The sequence below is a fragment of the Balaenoptera acutorostrata genome, chromosome 11 (genome assembly GCF_949987535.1).
Source record: "Balaenoptera acutorostrata chromosome 11, mBalAcu1.1, whole genome shotgun sequence".
NCBI classification, from domain to species: Eukaryota; Metazoa; Chordata; class Mammalia; order Artiodactyla; family Balaenopteridae; genus Balaenoptera; species Balaenoptera acutorostrata.
The window spans coordinates 53,906,176-53,927,034 of NC_080074.1; the positions used below are offsets into that span (position 1 = coordinate 53,906,176).

Sequence of the window (20,859 nt, forward strand, 5' to 3'; positions counted from 1 at the left end):
CAGACCAGGGCTCGAACCCGTGTCCCCTGCATTGGCAGGCAGACCCTCAACCACTGCGCCACCAGGGAAGCCCCAATCAGTGCCTTTTGTGTCCTATTTAAGGAATATTTTCCTATCTCATGGTCATAAAGATACTGTTCTATGTTATCTTCTAGGAGCTTTTAAATTTACCTTCCACATTTATCTTCCACAATTAGGTTGTACTCCACCTTTGCTTATGAAAGTCGAATGTAAATCAATAGCTTTATCCTTTTCCCAGACAATGTACAGAGTTTAGAACACCTTAAAACCATTTACTTTTCCTGACTTACATGCTATTTTTGTAATGTCTTATAATAGGATGTATTATATATGTAAATATTTGTATACATTTAAATACAAGACATTATTATGATATAGTCAGTATTCATTTAGCTTTATCCATATATTTATTAAATTCTTTGATCTCTATGCCTTATATTTTTAAGAACACCCTTTAGAAATTCTTTCTTTTAAAAATATAGTTGATTTACAATGTTAGTTTCAGGTGTACAATAAAGTGATTCAGTTTTCTCTCTCTATATATGTATATATATGTATATATATATATATATATATACACACACACACACACACATATGTAGACTTTTTCAGATTCTTTTCCATTATAGGTTATTTCAAGATATTGAATAGTTTCCTGTGCTATACAGTAAATCCTTGTTGTTTATCTCTTTTATATACAGTAGTGTGTATCTGTTAATCCCATACTCCTAATTTATTCCTCCCCTTCCCCTTTGGTAACTACATTTATTTTCTACATAGAAATTCTTTTTAGCACGAATCCTCTAGTGGTGAATTTTGCTTTTGTTGATTTAAAAATGTCTTCTATTTCACCTTCACTTATGAAAGATATTTTTTCCTGGTTGGCAGTTATTTTCCTTCAGTACATTTAAAACATCACTGTACTTTCTTGTGGCTTCCAAGTTCCTGTTGAATGAGAAGTTTACTATCAGTCTATCACACTTTGAATGAATGCTGCTTTCTTTCTCTGGTTGGTTTTAAAGTTTTCTACAGTTTCACTATAATGTATCTAGGTAAGGATTTTAAAAATATATTCTGCCTGGAATATTTTTGGACTTCTTCAATTATGTGATACTTTTCTTAAGCTCTGATAAAATTTCAGCCATTATCTTTACAAATATTGTCTCTACTTTCTATCAGTTTTTTCTGGGAGTTTAGTTAGTATTCTAAAAATCACTGTGTTCTCTGTATCTTACCTTTCTCTTCATATTTTCTATCCTTTTGTTTTTCCATGCTGCATTTTGATTACTTTCTTCAGATTTGTCTTCCATTTTGATAATTCACTCTTCAGCTGTGTCTAATCTGATGTTAAAACCATGCCTGATTTATTACTTTGGGATATTGTATTTCTCAGCTCTAGAATTTCTGTGTGGTTCATTTTCAAATCTGTTATTTCACTGTTTATAGGTTATAACAGTGCCCTGCTGAAATCTAAGCTTGGCTTTTATCTTCTTGAACACAGTAAATAGCTCTTTTACAGTTTTTTTCTGGTAATCCCAATATTTAGTTCCTGTGGGTATATTTCTATTGTCTGTTATGTATTCTGGCTATCACTCATGTTGTCTTTTCTCCTTATGTACCTAGTTATCTTTGCTGGACAGTTTTTGTAGAGTTATTTGAGGTCTAGGGTGAGGTTATCATCCTGAGAGAATGTTTGTTTATTTTTCCAAGCCATTAGGGGCACTAATAGTTCAGAATCACTGGATTTTATTTCTGTTCAAAATATTTGATGTTCTTCCTTTTGGGAACATATGGTTCCCTATGTCATGGGTTTCAGGCTTGACCATGTACCTTGTCCTGGATAATGAAATGTGCAAGAATCAGCTGAGAGACTCAGTCCACCATTACAGGAAGTAGAAATATGTTCAATTGTGTGTTTTTTTTTTAAAAAAACAACAAAATACTGTTTAGGGAAGAAACAATAGCAATCAGTGCTAGTTTAGAGGCTTAAAGAGGTCATGTGATGGAGTAAATTTTAAAAGGAGGCAAAAATTAAACAGATTTAGTCATTATTCCTGAGGATATGCAAAATGCAAAGGATAGACACTGGAAAAAAACACATTAAAGATGATTTTTAAAATAACATTATAAGTACTTTAAGAAAGTCATGATTATATATCTATAGGCTGAATGAAAAGACTCACTATCCTGTAGGTGACATCAGTAAGATGGCAGAATTAGAGGTCCCCTATTCATACACTCCCACAACAACAATTTGGCAGCCATCCATGGACAAAAGTGCACTTGTGGGGGCTTTGGGATCCAGATAGGAGCTTGTAAAACCTTGATGGAGCCCAAAACTGCCAAGGACCAATTTGAGAAAGCTGGCCCATGCCCAGGTGCCAGGCTTGCCAACTTTGGTCCTGGCTACAGACCGAGAAATAGCCTGTCTGCTTGTAGACTCAGCTACAGTCCTGTTTGGCCTTGGGCCTGCCACCAGCACTATTTGCCAAGGGACCCAAGAGGAGTCACACTCACCAATGTCCCAAGTAACAGGCCCGCTGACCTTAGTCCTAGATTTGGACCCTGTAGTAGCCCATGATGCAGCTCCAGTCCCTCTCAGCCCTGGTCTGGGAGCAGTGCTATTGCCCAGGGACCTGCTGGGAGGCACACCTGTCTTTGCTCCCAGAGGCAGACCTGCCGACCTCGGTCCAACTGCAGATCTTGAAGTGGTCCTGTAACCTGGCTCCAGATGAGCCCCGCTGCAGTCCAGGGGGCAGTTCTGCTTGACCAGAAACCAGGCTGAAGACACGTCTATCTGTGCCCTGGGGGCAGGCCCACCAACCTCGGTCCAACTGTGGATAATGAAGTGGCCTTGTGACTTGGTTCTAATACCTCTTAGCAATGGCCTATGAGCAGTCGTACCCATCCGAGGGACCCAACAAGAGACAAGCCCATTTGTATTCCCACAGTCAGGCCTGCCAAACTCTGTCCAACTTTGGTTCTTGAAGCAGCCCTGTAAGTTGGATCCAGTCCCTCTCGGTAGTAGTCCAAAAGCAGTCCTGCCCACCCAGGGACCAGGAGGGAGACATGCCCATCTGTGCCCCCAGAGGCAGGCCTGCAGAACTTGGTCCCGGCTGTGGACCCTATTGCAGACCTGTGACTTAGATCTAGGTATGCTCAGCTGTAGTCCAGGGTCAGTCCTGCCCACCAGGGACCTGTCCAGTGACTTGGCAGGTGCCACACCCCCCCAAGTCCTTGGTAACAGGCCCACAGACTATGGCCCATACTGTGGACCCAGCAACAGTGAATGTGATTCCTTGTCAATCGCTCTTCTTTTTTTTCAACTTCCTTCTCAGAAACAAGAGTGTCATGGTTAAATTTGGAATTATCGGGAAGAATAAAGGATGTGACAGAAGCCACCAGATACAATGGCTGGGACTATGTATTATCCCATGGGACACTCCCGATGAAGAATAACACCAGCTTCTGAGACACACACAAGCCATGTTAATAAGTCACAAGGGGGAACATAATGAAGCAAATATGAAACAGCTAATATGAGGCTTGTAATGACTCCCCATTCGTAGCAAGGAAACACAGTTGGGTTTGGTAGAAGGAGAGGCCAAAAACATGATAAGGAATTATGAAAAACCCAAAGAACATGCTGTACTGGAGGAGTGTCCAGGTGGCCTGGACTCTGAGAGGAGATTTCTGCGGCCTTCTGTAGACTGCCTCTTTTGCCTTTCTTCTCCCAGGACATTACAATTATTAGAGAAAACAAGAAGTTTCCTTCTCCAAACACACTGATTTAGTTTTCTAGGGCTGCCATAACAAAGTGCCACATGCTGTGTGGCTTAAACAACAGAAATTTATTGCCTCATAGTTTTGGAGGCTAGAAGTCTGACATCAAGGTGTGGCCAGGGTTGATGCCTTCTGAGGCCATGATGGAAGGAGCTGTTCTAGCCCTGCCTCCTCGGCTTATAGACAGCCGGCATCTTCTCTCTCTGTCTCTTCATATTGTCTTCTGTGTTTCTGTGTTCCAATTTCCCCTTAACATAAGGACATCAGTCACACTGGTTAGGGCCCACCCTAATGACCTCACTTTCACTTGATTACCTCTGTGAAGACCGTATCTTCAAATAAGGTCACATTCTGAAGTACTGATGGTTAGGACTTCAACATATGAATTTTGGGGGAACACAATTCAACCCCTAACACACACCACGTTATTTCATGGCACTGTGCCTTGTACCTTGCACCTGGTGCAGGCCTATTCATCCTTTAAGACTTATCATTCCATCTGTGAAGGTGACCCCTAGCCCTGTCCTCCCCTCCCCACTTAACTACTCCCTCCTTGCCACCACTGACCTTGTATGTATTTCAATTAGAGCACTGTATCCTTTCAGATGTATTAAAAATTAGCAGAAAGAGACCACACACATATAAACTGGATTAATGCCATAGTTAATTAGCCAGGGGTACAGAAACTTATTGCCAGCATAGGCCACAGAAGGCAGTAGCAGCGGCAGAGCACTTCCCTTGCTCCTGGTACCTTAACAGGGGGGTACAGGTGCCAGTGACCCTGTCACTGCTGGGTAAGGTGTTGCCAGATTTAGAAAAACAGTCCAATTTTTGCTGCTCTCCCCCCTGCTTTCAGGGAAGGGTCATGTCACCATTCCAGAGGAATTCACACTAGTAACCTACACACTTGCATTTAAGGCGATGTTCACAAATACCAGGCTCTCCTGACTTCTGAACAAAGTTCATTCTCAGCAATGATACAGCTTAATCCGAAGAAGAGAACATCATCATTGCTTAGAGCTCTCTGAACAACATTTCTGCTTCAGTCATGTCTCAGAAAGCCTGTTTTCCTGCAGCCCATCTGGACTCTGACTTAATGACCCTTCTGGGTGGACCCTTTGCTAAGAGTGGTCTAAGGAGCATGACCCCAAATCCATTTCTCACCAGCACCTACACCACACTGTTTAGGGGGCCTCTGTTTTCTATCTCCAGCGGGAGCACCTTGAGGTCAGGGACAGCTTATTAACTAGCACAGTGCCTGGAATACAGCAGATTCTTAAGCGAGCGGTGAAAATGAACTGAATGAACGGTGGAAGTTGAAGTCATCTTCCTTCCAAATTGATAAGACGCTAGAGAAATGCTCAGCACACACCAACAACGTGGGGTTTCCTTGCTGACAGTCATCCTGAGCTCTGCCGTTTTCTTCCGGATGCCCTATCCCATCAATCACTTTTAGACGCTTTCTAGAAACTCTCCTCATTCCGCTTGGTATTCTTCTGGATCAAGGCCCTCCCTTCAGTGAGTTAAGACTTATTTGAAATAAACAAACAAACAAAATACACACGCACACACACACGTGCACACACATACACACACACACAGCTTCTAAAAACAGGCGTTTCCAGTGAGAAATAGTTGATCCTGATTTCAATTTTGGCCGAGATGATGCTATCATTTAAGGGATAAATGGCAGTTTTCTTTTATTTGGGCTTTTACTGTCAACCTCATCAGTAGAAGTTTTCAGACAAGAAACACTTACGTTAAAATGAAGTTAAAGCCACAGAAGTCATCAGACATAGCAATAATGATTAAGTGGTTATCAAGGCTTCAGTTCTTAAACCAACTGCCCCTAAGGGTTTGATCAATGATGTATATGACTTGAGATTCTGCCGCAGTCATCGATTGGTATTATGGGAAATGTGACGGGGGGAAATGTGATTTTTCTACCCTAGGTAGAAATGTAAGCAGATATGTTAGGGGGGTCCCTGGAGAAAGAGAAGCAGGAATGGATGACTTTCTTGACATAAGAGAAGCCATTTTAGCCTAAGCCATTTTGTGATCTAAGCCTGGCCACAATGCTTGCCCTTGAACAGGTCTCAGTAACCAAGGATCTCAAGGGAACAAAGGAATGCAGGAACAGAGAAAAGGCAGTCAAACAATAGGCAGTGATAAAGCAGAGCCCTAGTTCCTCCTCAAGGGATATACATAATAAAATATCTTTGAGTTCTGCAGGAACTAAGGCCCCCACCCAGGTGGAGGACAGAAAGAGGATGTTGACCCTCCTGACCTCAATCAACTAAACTTGGACTCTGTTGACTTTTGCCCCCAATTCTATGCTGAATTCTCCTCTGCTCAAACCTCTTCAGGAATATGCATGTACCGTTAGCTGAAAACTTCCCCAATTCTTGCTGTTGGGGAGTCATTGCTTTGGGAAAGATGCCCGGTATTCTCCTTACTTGCTGCAAGTAATAATAAATCCTTCCTTCTCCTGCACTTTGGCTTGGTTGTGTCTTTTGGCTCCACTCCCATCAAGAGGTGAACCCAGTTTTCGGGTAACAGAAAGTATAACCAAGATATCTCTTACTTACCTCATTTACCCATGCCATGAAAATTATCTCACATGTTTGCCTAAAATCTTGTTCATTATTGTTGAAAATATCCTGTGTAAGGATTATATTTGGGAATAGTCTGTGAAATACTCCCTAGTAAACTGTTGGTGAAAGATTTTAAGTGGTGCTAGGAAAATTTGTATGTTCATTAAACACTGTTGCAAATTAATTGAGGAATTAATTATAGACTACTCTCTTTTCTATTCCCTTCAGGGGGATAAATCTACTATAACTTAAGAGAAATTAGTTGTTTTATGTGTGAGAAGGTTTTACTCACAGCACAGAAGTGACATGCTTACAAAAGCTCTATTTTCTGGAGCAAATATTGGGACAAATGGTCTGAAAATGGGGCAAACTACTTAAAAATAAGGCTGTCCTAAAGAAAAGAAAGGCCTAATTGCTTTACTTATGCAGTTCATTTTCCTTTTCTTTGGCTTTGATAAAGGTGAGACAGGAGGGAAGGGGGCAGGGCACAACCGTTAAAAGAATGACACAGCCATTGAGGATACGACAAAAACTGGTTAGAACCAACTAGGCCCAAGGTGGCAGAAGATACAACTCCCAGTAGACTTTGAGCCTCATTAGACGCTCACTGTAATACACTAGCATATGCCAAACAACACACCCACAGGCGCCATGACACTTCTGAGGCCCACCATAAAAGGCCAAAAAGTGGAAGTGCGTGGTGGCCCAATTCCTGGGATTCCCTGCCCCTTCCCCAAAATAGAATATCCCTCCCACTTGTTAGCCTATGAAATTACCCAGCCCATAAAAACGAATCACCCTGGGCTGCTTCTGAGACAACAGCATTCTACCTATGGAATGTGTATCTCTCTAAATAAACTCTCTTTCACTTTACCTTGGCTCACTTTTGAATTCTTTCCTGTGTGAAGCCAAGGACCCTCACTTGGCAGCCCGTCCCAGGAACTCGCCTGAAACCTGGGACATGACCATCCTCTTGCACCCCATTCTCCTGCAACAAAGGGAGGAATGAGGAACTCTAGGGAAAGGGAAATGTGATCTATGGGGAATTACTCCAGAAGCTAGCTTTGAAAGAAAGGAGCCATAGCAATGACCCCCTAAGCTGAAATCCCTATGACAAAGGTTAAAAGTAAATTTTTTCCTTCCCTTCCGTTTCCTTTCCTTCCTTCTTTCTTTCTTTCTTTTCCCTTGCAGTTTTATTGAGATATAATTGACAGGGCAATAATAAAGTCTACAGCATACTGATTTGACTTAACATACGTCACGAAATGATGAGCACAATAAGTTTAGTGAACATCCATCATCCCACTGATACAAAATAAAAAAAGAAAAAAGGATTTACTCTCAACAAATTTTACACATAACACAGAGCAGTGTTAATTATATTAACCATGTTGCACATTACATCCCTAGTAATAATTTATCTTATAACTGGAAGTTTGTACCTTTTGATGACCTTCATCCAACTCCCCCTCTCCCCCACCCCCCTCTCTTTTTCTATAAATTTGGTCTGTTTTTGAAGTATAATTGACCTACAGCACCATGTTAGTTCCTGGCATACAACATAGTGATTTGAAATTTCTACACATTACAAAATGATCACCATCTTAAGTCTAGTTACCATCTGTCACATATCACAAAGATATCACATAGTTATTGACTATATTCCTCATTCTGTACATTTCATCCCTTTGACTCATTTATTTTGTAACTGGAAGTCTGTACCTCTTAATCTCCCTATTTCACTTGAACGGTAAACTTTCAGAAAGTGGACATGGCTGTGTAACATTAGGTTGGAAAGACTTTGGAAACTGTGTATAGTGAGAAAGGTATAAATGATCATTTAGATTTAGGGTGCTTTCAAAGTGTTGCCTTTAAAAATAATGTTTATTAATGTTTCACTTCAAAGTTTTAATAAAAAGTTATACTTTTAAGTAAAAAAAATAAAATAAAATTGGGGAATAGAGTTGTGTGGGCAGCAGTCCCTGCTCTAATTCTATAGGCACAATACACAGCGAACCTAATAATATATATTTGTGGACCGGCTGACTGGAAGTTGGAATCATAAGGCTAAGGTATCACCGATGCAAGGTCACAGCATGATGAAACTGAAAGCTCATTTTAAAAGGTTTAACAGGCAAATGTAAAGTTTTTTACATTTGAACTTCACAGTTCATTTACTGTGAAGTGACAGTAAATGTCACAATCCATTATGAATCTGCATCAACCACAAATTTTATCAAGCCCTTCTCAAGCCTTTACTTCCAACTTTTACTACTTACGAGTATACTCAGGCCATTTTACAAATGCATACTGCTCTCTTCTCTTTGTTTTAAGGCAAGTGCTGCAAAATCAACTATATTCCAGGGCCAAGTAAGTAATGAAAATAGGCAAGTGGGCTGAGTGGGGCGTATGGCAAATAGGAAGCACGTGCTCTGCGTCTAAGGGGAGTATGTACTCCTCAGCCCAAGCCAGTTATCGTGCTATAGAAATGCAGGTCTAGTATGAGAAGACCTAATTTTTTTGAAGCTGAAAATCCACATTTTTATGCAAAACTTCCAATTTTTAAATGACAATAACAATTAAAAAAAAATCAAGCACTGTAGAGCAAACAAAATTTTTCCATGGCCAGACATGGTCTGTGGGCTCTTAGCATGGAAACTCCCTTCTAAGAAGGCCTCCTACAGTTTCAAGGGGTGTCCATTATTTATAGTTGTCTAAGATTTGGTGAAAAGGTTCACGTTCTATTTAGCTGCCCTATCTATGCTTTTGTAAGCTTGGATGAAATTCTCCCTCAACTTTGATCTTTCCACTGGGCAGTCAAAATTATTTTTAGTTAATTAAACTCTTTCCAATAAATTTTGGACTTTATGAGTATGTGTGTGTACACACACACACACACACACATATACACATAAGTTTGTGCAGAGGCAGAGAATTACATAGAATTAAGCATGTGTTTCTTTACTTGTATATTTTGCTTTGACACCAAGGTGTCAATTTTCTGTCCTCCTGTCAGTGGAAGATCAGAGGCAAATTCCTTATTCATGGTAGAGAATAGTGCTACACAGGGGGTCCAAATCAGCAATGATTGCTATGTTGTTCCCAAGTTAGGTCTCTTATTTTTCACATTGTATAAATGACTTGTTATAGACTGCTTCTCCATTAGACACATGCTAAATGTAACTTATTCATCTCTGTACTTTCCACACCTGGCAAAATACGTGGAATGTAGAAGTCGCTCAATAAATATGTATTTTACTGAAATGAACTGACCCACAGCCTCAAAACTCCTTAAGTTTGTTCTCAATGCCTCTCGTCACACGATTTCAGATTCACCTTCAGCTCATCCCCAAGGAGAACCTGGGTGATAACCAAACTGCTCTATTCTCCAACCTTGAAATATATTAAAACCTCTTTCCCTCTTTCTACACCTATGAAGTCTAGTGGTTGCCACAAATCCAATTTAAATCTTACTTTCCTTGGGAATCCCATTCTACTACAGTGAATCTGTTCCATATCCAAGAATCATAAACCACTTGTCATGCTCAGAAGAAACATCAGGACAATCCAATTCATTTGTTTCTACAGTAAATTTTGAAAAATTAGCCCTCAGAAAGCACTGTCTGCCCCTATCAGTTTATAAAGATACTGTGCTTCTCCACATTATGCCCAAAGAGGAAGACTAGGGTCACAAACTCAAAGGGCTGCAGAGGCCAGACAGGTAACATAAATGGACTAGTCCAATGTAAGAAAATCAGGAGCTGAACGACTATGGCAAAGTGGAATTCGAGTACCCCAGCCTTTCCCTTCATGCGGCAACACAGGGGCCAGAGTTCCCACACTTTCCTGTTTTGAACAGGCCCAAATTGTGTGAGCCAAACCAAACAGGTCTGTGGGCTGCCAATCTGGACCTTGCGTATAAGACACTATTTTCCTAGAGTTTAGAGACTGTTTCCAAATAAAACTGCGAGAGCATATGCATGAAAAGAAAATTGTAAGTCACTAGGCATACAAACCCTAAGTCTAATAGGATCCAATAAACTGCATTAAGTGAGTATTTTGTGATGCCTTGCCAAAACCCTAAGCTCTAAAAACACCTCAAAGAGAGCAACAGCTTTCCTTCGGAAAGTTTCATTAGTGGGACTTTACACAGAGACTGAAATCTTAATCACATTGGTTGCATCTTATATACACATGTTTGAATAAGGGGTGGTTTGGTTCTTCCAGAAAGACCAGAAACCAGAAAGCCTGCAATGGGTTTTCACCAAACTATACTGGTTTAGAAACATGACACTCTTTCTTAACAGAAACAAACACACATTCACATAATTCAAAACATCTCAGTGGAATCAGAATAAAAGAGGGTACTAAAGTGAATTTTGACCATTTATTTTATCAAGGGCAAATTGTTGTTTTTTTCCTTTCTGCCCCACACTTCTTCTTTTGGAAATTGTTTGTCTCTAGAAATACGTATTTCTGCTGGGGCTGTCAATCAAACGGTTCTATGAATGGGCACAGAATCTAAGCTGGCCAATGAAAAAATCCCATTACCTGGCTGTAATAGTTGGTCCAAAAGTATGCATGACTTAAGTCAGGCCAATGAAAGATCTTATTTCAGAGACAAGGATGTTGGGAAGAGGTGAGATGGTAAACTGTAGGGACCATGTAGTCCTGGATCTCCCTATACAGGACATGGGGAGAGACTTCCTACCAACACACATGAAGATACCACTTCAAAGTGATGAAAAGAGATTCCGGATAACTATCATCTGGACACAGATCCAATCACCACTGAGGCTACTGCAAACATTGACCAAAAAGTAAACTTTGTGACTTGACTAAGTTTGATTTGGGTTCCTGTAAATTACATTTGAGTGCCTTGACTAACACAAGAAACATTTGTGGTTCCTATTTTTATTTAAGTAGAACATGGACCCAGTGAATCAATTTCAGAAACAGGCAGCTGAATTGTACGACTGCTTTCTGGCTCAACATATATTTATAATTCACATTTTATGTTCTATCCATTTAAATCCACTAATGTCAGCAAATAAACAGTTTTATATTCCCATTCAAGTACTATGATTTTTGTACTCATAATTATATCAGTAATGCTATATTCAGTACCAAAGACCTAGAAACTACAAAAAAAGCATAAAAAAGGACTAATTTCAAAAGTTAGGATTAAATTAACATGCCAGACATTTCTTTCCATACACTCATGTAGATTCTTGAACACATATGTTGAATTTGATAATCTATTGGGAACTACTTTCAGTATTTAAGAATTTAAGAATAAAAGGTGTGTTTACATGTGTATGCAGTGAATCCCTGGTAAAGTATTCATTTATGGTAGAATATAGAGCCTTTGCATTTATCTTCTACAAGGAGTATTTTAGGAACTCTGATTTAGCTGAAAATGCAGGATGAAGAGATTGCAGTTACAATGTTAAATTCCCTTAGGTCGTGTGAAAATGTCTTCCAGTTTACATTAGAATTCATTTTACTTGTGAGGGCAGAAAGCATGCTCACCTCCTCGTTCTCAATCTTGAGCGTGGCCAGTCGGGACTGCAGCTGCTGGTACCTGAGCATAAGCTCCGCCTGGACCGGCTGCTGCGCGCTGACCTGACACACCTGATGGGGAATCAGAAACCACAGTTACAACCGGGAGCCGTCCAGCCAGCCTCCAGGTGCACAGTTCTCCCGTTTAAAGGTTGCATGAATCAGGCGGATCCCCTCAAGATTCCATTTACATATTTTACTTTTAACAGCCACCTCAAAACTTCAATCTTAAATATGAACTTGTTATGTAGGTGGCAAGAGCAGAATGCAGCTGCTTGGCCTGGGTATGACTGGGAAGAAAGCAGCGGTAGGAAGCATCCCTCTAAGAATGTGGCGGTTGCTGGAGATGGAGCTCTGACGCTGCCGTCTACCTGTGGAATAAGTATTGCGCAGAGCGTGAAGGATGATCCAAGTGTACGGTCATGCGGGCCAAAGTAGGGCAGGCAGCAGAGCCTGCTGGTTACAGTCAGCTGGGTGACTACAGTAAGTTACTAAACCTCAGTTTCCTTATCTGTAAAATGGGGATAGTAAGAGTACCTATGCCATAGGGCTGTGGTGGGGATGAAATGGGATGATGTACATAAAGCACTTAGAACACTGCCTGGCACACAGTGAAAACTCAGAAGAAGTGAATGACTGTTTTCTGTATCTTTCAACCATGGCTTGTCTTGCCAATTTTCAGCCAAATCATGTGATTCACCATGAAACTGAGGAAGCCACTTGACTTAGGCTTTGGTAGAAAGATATTTTGGCCATGGTCTCAATTATGGATAAGGTCAAAATTAGAGCCTTTTAATTATATTAAAATCAGACTAGAAATGAACAATTTCTTTTCATCTTTCTCATCACAGAAATGGTCTCAGCAAATGAGAGTTTCCTTTTATGGAGTCTCCAAGACATCATAGAGATTATTGCTTCCTGGCAGAACTGGCCATAAAAAAGGGCAAGAGACTTACTATATTAAAATAATAATAGTTTAAAAAAAGTAAAAACTTTTAACCCAACTGAAATCACTTGTTTGTGACATTTTATCATTCTGTGTTTAACACATCCATCCATAACTGAAAGATTAAAACCATTTGGTTTTAGAAACATAACTCTGGGTGGGATAAGCCACTCGCCTGTCAAATTCATGTGCTATTGGCATAAGGATTGCTTACCATTTTTAATCAAGTAATTCACTCTATCAAATCAAGCAAAAATAAAATTAGGTTAGAAATATATCAGGTACATACATATACATCTTATAAGTCTTAGCATTAGGTGTTTCAGAAAAAATATGACATTAAAGAAGAAATCTGCCATGGAAATTATAAGTACATCTATTTTTAAAAACATACTGTCACCACAATAAGCTAAAATTGAGTTTTTAATCTATGATTACTGTTTTGCACTGCTGGGACACCAAGTGCTATACAGCATGCTTCATTATTGGTTCTTCTTGTTTTCCCCTGTTCACAGACAACAAATATACCACTGTAACTCAAAAATGGTTTAAACGTTTTTTTTCCCTTGCATAAAATAGGATAGAAAGCTAAACTCATATAAAGAACCTAAGATATAATACATCCTTTCTAATGCTCATTTTACCAGTTTGGAGATAACTTGAGTCTTAAAAAAAATGGTTTGTATCTTTTTTCCTCTCTTCCATTTTCCTGCCATTTATAATTATTTTTCTTTACAGAGATCTTTAAATCAGGATTATAAGAAGTCTTCAGACAGATTCTATTGGGCCAACAAAATGCTTTGTTTTGAACTTAAATTTGAATGTCTTGAGGTGGAGAAAGAATTCTTTAACTATCCTGCAACAGTTTAATGCTTACACCCAGGTGAGTTTGCACCTCTATTTCTTTGGCCTCTGGAGGCATTAGAGTGTTTGACCATTGCTTTAAAAGGTGGTAGTGGTTGATTGTTGAGTATTATGCTAAGATCCCATGCAAAGGCAGCCATGAGAAGACAACTGGGAATTTTTACAACTGCTGGGTACAGCAGGGGAAGAGTAATATAAGTTAAGAGACAATTCATTAGTTTTAAAATAATCAATTACTGACCTCATCACCCATGTGAGACTGAAACTCAAACTTCATTGGTGGACAGAATGCAGCAGGGTACATCTCCATGAATCTCTGCTTATCACTCCTGGGCTCCAAATTGTCAACTGCATTCTCAATAATGTCTAAGCCTTCGTGTCTGGAGGTTTCAAGGTTATACTCCGCAGAGAGATATGTTCTCAGGGCTCTGTTTAGACTTGCATGGTAGCCAAGATCGCAGCACTTAAAAAGTAAAAGAACACCACATATAAAAATTAACTCAAAATGGATCACAACTTAAATGTGACAGCTAGAACCATAAAATTCTCAGGAGCAAACCTTCATTACCTTGCATTAGGCATTGGTTTTTTGGATATAGTATCAAAAGCACAAGCAACAAAAGAAAAAAGAAATTGGGTTTCATCGAATTTGAAGACTTTTGTGCTTCAAAGGGCACTATCAAGTAAAAAGATAACCCACATCATGGGAAAAATATTTTGCAAATCATGTTATCTGATAAGGAATTTGTATCTAGAATATATAAAGAACTCTGGCAACTCAATAATAAATAGACATATAGCCCAATTAAAAAAATGGGCAATGGATCTGCTAGGTATTTCTTAAAAAATACATATACAAATTGTCGATAAGCATATGAAAAGATGCTCAACATCATTTGTCATCAGGGAAATGCAAATCAAAACCACAATTTGATACCACTAGGATGGCTAAAATAAAAAAGATAGGTAATAACAAGGATTGGGGAGGATGTGGAGAAACTGGGACCCTCATACACTGCAGATGGGAATGTAAAATGTTGCAGTCACTTTGGAAAAGAGTCCGGCAGTTTGTCAAAAGGTTAAACATATGACTTGGCAATTCCATTCCTAGGAATATATAAAAGAGAGATAAAACTTATACATGAATGTTTCTAGCAGTATTATTAATAGCTGAAAAGTGGAAACTAAGTATCCATCAATAAGTGAATAAACAAAATATTTTCAGCCATACAAAGAAATGAAGTACTGATACATGCTACAACATGGGTCAGCCACACATTGTATGACTCCATTTATATGAATATCCAGAATACGCAAATTTATAGAGACAGAAGATAGATTAGTGATTGCCTAGGGCTGGGGGATGAAGGAGTTAGGAAGTGATGGCTAAGGGGTGCAGGATTTTTCGGAGTAATGAAAATGTTCTAAAATTGATTGTGGCAACATATACACAACACTGTGAATATAATAAAAGCCAACTGTGGATTTTTAATGGGTTAAATGTATGGTATGTGAATAATATCTCAATAAAGCTATTAAAAAATAAAAGAAGCAAAATCAAATACAGAAAAGAAATGATGAAAAAATAGCTTTCAAGTTTGTTCATGCATACTGAGATTCATACAATGATCTACTGAAATCCTTCTAGGATGCAAACATACTAACTGTAATATTTTGATGTTTGTATAATTTACTGAAGACAACAATAATCTGTACTCTTTCAGAAATGGGAAAAACAGGTTTGAATCTGCCAAAATAGCCCAGGAATGCCTTCTTTCTTAGGTCTAGAATAAAATTTTTCAATAAGAAATGACTGCCAAAGTCCTTTTATTAGAGATAGAATTTTGTTTAGTATTCCTAGGAATACAAGGGCTTTGGGCTTCAATCTTCACTATCTTTAATTTGTATTTATTTATTCATATTGCATTTTAAGAGAATATAATTTAAAAAACAATGTAACTCTGGATACTAGTCAGTTATAAATTACTGACAGAATTTTAAATTTGTACATAAAAGCAATATAAATCTCTTAAAAAGAAAACAAGTGGTTTTAAAGGTACAAAATCAGGTCATCCCTATATTGTTCTAATGAAGTTCAATCAATTCAGTTTAATTCAATTCAACTCAACTCCCTAATTGGCCATCTATAGATGCCTGGGCATTTGCTAGGCTCCAGGAATATGAAAACTGGAGCACAGTAAAATATAATCTCCATTCTCAAGGAATTCAAGTATAAGTTGTTCATCAGTTTGCTACTAAAAGAGTAGGAGAAGGGTGCAAAGGACACAACTTGTCTTATGTTTTATGAAGGTACAGATTTAATCACTGACCTGTCCTTAGAGATGCCAACACATTTAATTCCACCCTCACCCTCCAATTTCATAATGCTTAAATTTGGGATTTTTACATACACATATTATAAAATCTTGGTTTTCAAAGTGTGGTCTGTGGACCAGCAGCAAATGCAGACTCTTGGGCCCCACTCCTGACCCACTGAATTAGAATCTGAAGTTAAAAAAGAAATACGCACGTTGATTCATATACACACTAAAGTTTGAGAAGCACTGCACTAAAACAATCAAGTAAAAGGGTCTTGAACCCTGTCCTTTAGGGGTGCCATTTCTCCAAACAGGCCAAAGAATCGACTTGATTAAAGATTACTTGATTTAAAAAAGCAGACAGTAGCTGCCACATCACAATTACAAATATAAGCAAAACAAAGTTGCGAGATGCACCAATCAGTCTCTGCATTAATACATTTCCAGTGGAATCAGCTGCACCCAAATACAGAGACTGATTTTCCGTTAATTAAAAAATTCTAGCCTCAGATGAGCAAAGTCCTCTTTTATTCCTCTTACTACTCAAAATCCATAATGGTTCTGTGTAGCAGCTTTATACACCTCAGAGGGACTGAAAAATTATTTTCAATAACATCTCATCTTATGAAAACATAAATTTGTGAAGGAAATGGCCTCATTTCTTTGAGATGTACCAGTGCTTCAAAACACCCTACTATTCTGAAAGAAGGCAGATTCAACTTGATTATAATGAAGCAGATCACGCAAGCTCCTTTACTTTATGAGTACTGATCCCAATGGGACTTAACAGAAAATTGATATTGAGAGGAAACAACCCAGAGAAAAGCGTTTTCTTACCCCCAACAAAAACCAAGTCTCTTTTCAACTTAAAAGAGAAAGGAAAAAAGAGAAGAAGAATGAAGGAAAAAGAGGAAGAAAACGAAAGAAGTTCAACCCCAACTATCCACTTGAATTACAGCTCTGAAAAATACATACCAAATTTTCATTACTTCCAGACTTAGTTCACTCCTCAAATTTCTAAGTGTGGCTTCTTTGGGGAGTAAATGTCAAGATTTCAAAAGTACCAGTGCATGTTTCCACACCCAGTTCAGCCAGGCAAATTTGGTGGGTCTGGTCCCAGTAAGACACCCCTTATTTCACTGTTGTTTCCTAATAATTTGGGGAGAAGCATGCATGCGGCTTAGTAACCAACCCAGGGGCCTCCCTGGGTGTCTTCTGGACTTTGAGAACTTAGGAGATTTCTGTGATGAGCTTTGATGGAAAATTTCCTTCTCTGACCTCTACCAGTACTCTCCAGTCTGTGAGGTCATGTAACTGGCATGATTTTGTTACTTGTGATATGCAGCTTTTTCTACACTGTAGGCTTTTTAACCATCCAGAATTTTAAAAGAAACAAGAAACAGCAATAAAATTCTTATTCAAGGTCTCCTGAGACAGCAAGACCTGTCACAGTCATTTTTTTTTTTTTATACTGGAAGCTAAAATGACACTGGATATGTTAAGATTCAAGATACTTGGTTAAAAGGCCTAAAGTAATTCTATGGAGCTTATGAATTATTAATGACAATACGAAGAGCCAGCTTCTACACAAAGAGTTGAATTATAACCCAAGTGCCCAAATGCATTTAATGAGGAAAATACATAAGAAACCAATAAAACATCTCATGAAAACAAAATAGTGTTGTTCTGATGGATGAAAAACTCTGAATGGATATATTAAATTATGGATTAAAGCTGGGGAAGGAAAGACTGTTAGAAGTTGAAGGCTGTATTTTTTTTTTTAATATCCTAAGAGCTGCCAAGATAGATTCCACTAGGCATTAGTCTGTATCACCACAGTAAGGCTAATTTCCTTAGGCAAAAGTGTTACAAATAGTACAAAAAAATGAAGATGAAATCTAGGTACTGAGGCCTGTGATAAATACTTTTTCTTGTCCCAAAGGCTGAGAGATTGGTTCAAGTATACTTGGTGGGTATAATGTCAGGATGTCAGGTATAACTGGATCAGAGCTGTTCAGGGAGACAACTTCTTTTTCTTTTTTGAAATAAACTCCATGACATGAGAAGCCCTAGTGGGGTAGAAGTTTGGACTTAGATGGGATTACCATAATGGAAAACAAGTCCTACATACATGCTTCCAGAACAGTAACAGCCCATGTCATTTGCAGGGCAGCCCAGGAAGTGGCTAGAGGGCAGCCCCAAGCCTGTATGTTACTCCCGAATTAAGTGGTTGTCATGAGAATGGAGAGGGAAGAACTCCTGCAGAAGTATTCTGTCTTAACTTCATCACTCCTGCCTCTGTCTGAGAAGCTTCCATGATCTTTTCTTGTGGGTCCTGTTTCTGGCTTTTAATAAGTTTGGCTTTGACCATTCCAGAACAGTGGATATTGTGTAAAGACTCAGTCTACCCCTTCTTTTCAGTCTTTCTGAAAAATAGTGCAACCCAAGTAAACTGAACAGCAAAATACAGCTTTCACATGACCATGGGTAGCTTTCAAAGACCAGAAATAGACACTCCCAGAGCTTTTACAGTAGATGTCAAGGAAGAAAGTTGATTTCTTCTGTGTAAGTACCTTTGTCCTTCACTAATTTCTTCTCTAGCCATTCAGTACCTCAGGCAAGATACCACAAACACATTTTGTGAGACAGAGGCGTCTTGTGGAATTGAACTGTATGTCTAAACTACAGGCAACTTTTACACACCTGCTTTCACCTCTGAGTTCCTGATGGTCCATAGCTAACAATTTAATTTTTGCTGCTACTTTAACTGCAGCTGAGCATTTAGCAAAACTTGTTTTGAGTTTCTCTTTAGCATGGAAAAGGTCAAAATGGTACATCTGTGTGATACGAATGGATACAAAGTAGGAAACAGGAGAAGGAGAACAGAGGTTGCATATGCTTGAGCCAATGAGTAGGCTGAATAATCTTTTGTTGCCTAATACAGCTCCCACCCACAGGGGCAATCATTTCCTTCAGAGGAGCTGCTACAGGACTCATTTTTTCCCAGGCCAAATCTCTGTAACTACCCTGAATCAAATCACAAGAGAGGAGAGAGAACAATAAACCAAGCCTCAATTAATACAGGTCAGGTGATACATGCTATGGAGAAAAAAGTCAGAGGAACAGGGAGAGCTAGGGGGAAGGGCTAGGGGGAATATCTTTTATATAGGGCAGCCGGGTGCCACATGAATGAAAAGGAGGGGTCTTGTAAAGCTCTGGAAGAAAGAGTGCTCTGGACAAAAACGAGAAAGGCCCCAGGCAAGAAAAAGCTTAGTGGGTCTGGGTAAGAGAAAGGCCTGTGTACCTGAAGCATGGTGACTAAGGGGAAAGTTGCAGGAGGTGACACCGAGTGGCAGGTGGGTACCAGTTCGCATAGTGTCTTGGTGAATAGTTTGGATTTTATTCCAATGGAGACTTTTAAATAGGGATTACAGGTCTGATTTATCTTTTTTAATACTTTGGTTGCTTGGGAAGAGAATGAATTGATTGGAAGGTCTTAGTGCTAAGTTGGACATCTTAGGAAGCTATTGCTTCCTAAGTGCAGGCAAGAGATGAAGAGGCTTTGTCTCAGAGACTGAGAGTGCAAGTAGTGAGAAATACCAAGGTTTGGGATATTTTGGATGTACAGATGATAGGATATGCTGATGCGTTTATATGTGGGGAATGAGAGAACTGGGTTTTTCGCTTGGGCAACTGGGTGTAAAGTGGTCCCGTTTTCTGAGATGTAAACAATGGATAAGAAAAAGTTGTTACGTGTGTGAAGGATGATGGTGACAGTAGGGGCAAATGTTCAAGGTGTCTACAGACATCTGGTTAGAGACGTCCAGGAGGCAGTGGATATGCAAATCTGAAGCCCAGGAATATGATCAAGGCTGGTGAAAAAAAATCTAGGAACCATCAGATAGTATTGAAGGAAAGGGACCAAGAGAAAAAAAAACAAAGGATCATGCCTTAGGCAACTTTCAACATTCAAAGGTACAGCCAAGATGGAAAAGCAGAAAAGCGAGCACTGGAGCCTGAGAAAGTGCAGCCTATACAGCAGGTGGGAACCAGGTGGATGCAGTTTCTTTAACAAAGGCCCACAGCATCTCCATTGGAAGGAATGTTTAAAGCCATCCACTTCCGTCATGCAACTCATTTCAGTTTTCAAATACCCTTTCTTCCATGAAGGGATAAAAACACGCATACATCAGTTTACATGATAACTACACTGTCCTAACCCATCTAACGTGATCTCTTTATAATCTTCCTAATAAGAATTCAGGCCTAATGGAGACTACAATATTAAAATTTGGCAGGTTTTCATGGATAAATTTTAATACTATTATGTAGTGGGGGAAAAGTTAAACTAATTAAGAAAAATCTGAACTCTGAATAAAATGCTTTTTAATTAAAAATATGTCCCTAGAGACAAAAGGATAGCTGATTATTTAGAAATGATAAAATAAACATGGCATGCGGTATACGATGTAACCTAACTTCAATCTTATTCTGTAGAAATGGCTAATAAAACACATGACAGAAATCTCTACCAAGAAAATTAGCTGGAATAGGGGATGTTCTATGGAAATATTCCATAATAGTAACAAAGATTTATCCTTCAAGCTTCAAAGTGACCTGCAAACTTTTACAGGGAGTAATTGGAGACGGTGAAACTGTACTGTAAGGATGACAAATACTTTATTACCATAGGGCAGGTGCTCAGGGACAAAGCACTAATAGAATCTTACTGTTGAGGATTTTGTTTCTCTGACTACCTTTTGAGGGTGGG

At 39.1% G+C, this 20,859-nt stretch overlaps 1 protein-coding gene across 2 annotated transcripts in view; it reads right to left on the reverse strand.

Annotated features, from left to right (window-relative positions):
- SRGAP1 (SLIT-ROBO Rho GTPase activating protein 1) overlaps positions 1-20,859 on the reverse strand; it is a 279,839-nt gene that overhangs the window by 67,022 nt on the left and 191,958 nt on the right. For both annotated transcript variants that reach the window (XM_007179740.3, XM_007179741.3), the window contains exons 7-8: positions 14,012-14,233; positions 11,931-12,032 (exon numbers count right to left, since the gene is read on the reverse strand). In XM_007179740.3, the coding sequence (XP_007179802.1) occupies positions 11,931-12,032; positions 14,012-14,233 (324 nt within the window). The remainder of the gene's footprint in view (positions 1-11,930; positions 12,033-14,011; positions 14,234-20,859) is intronic.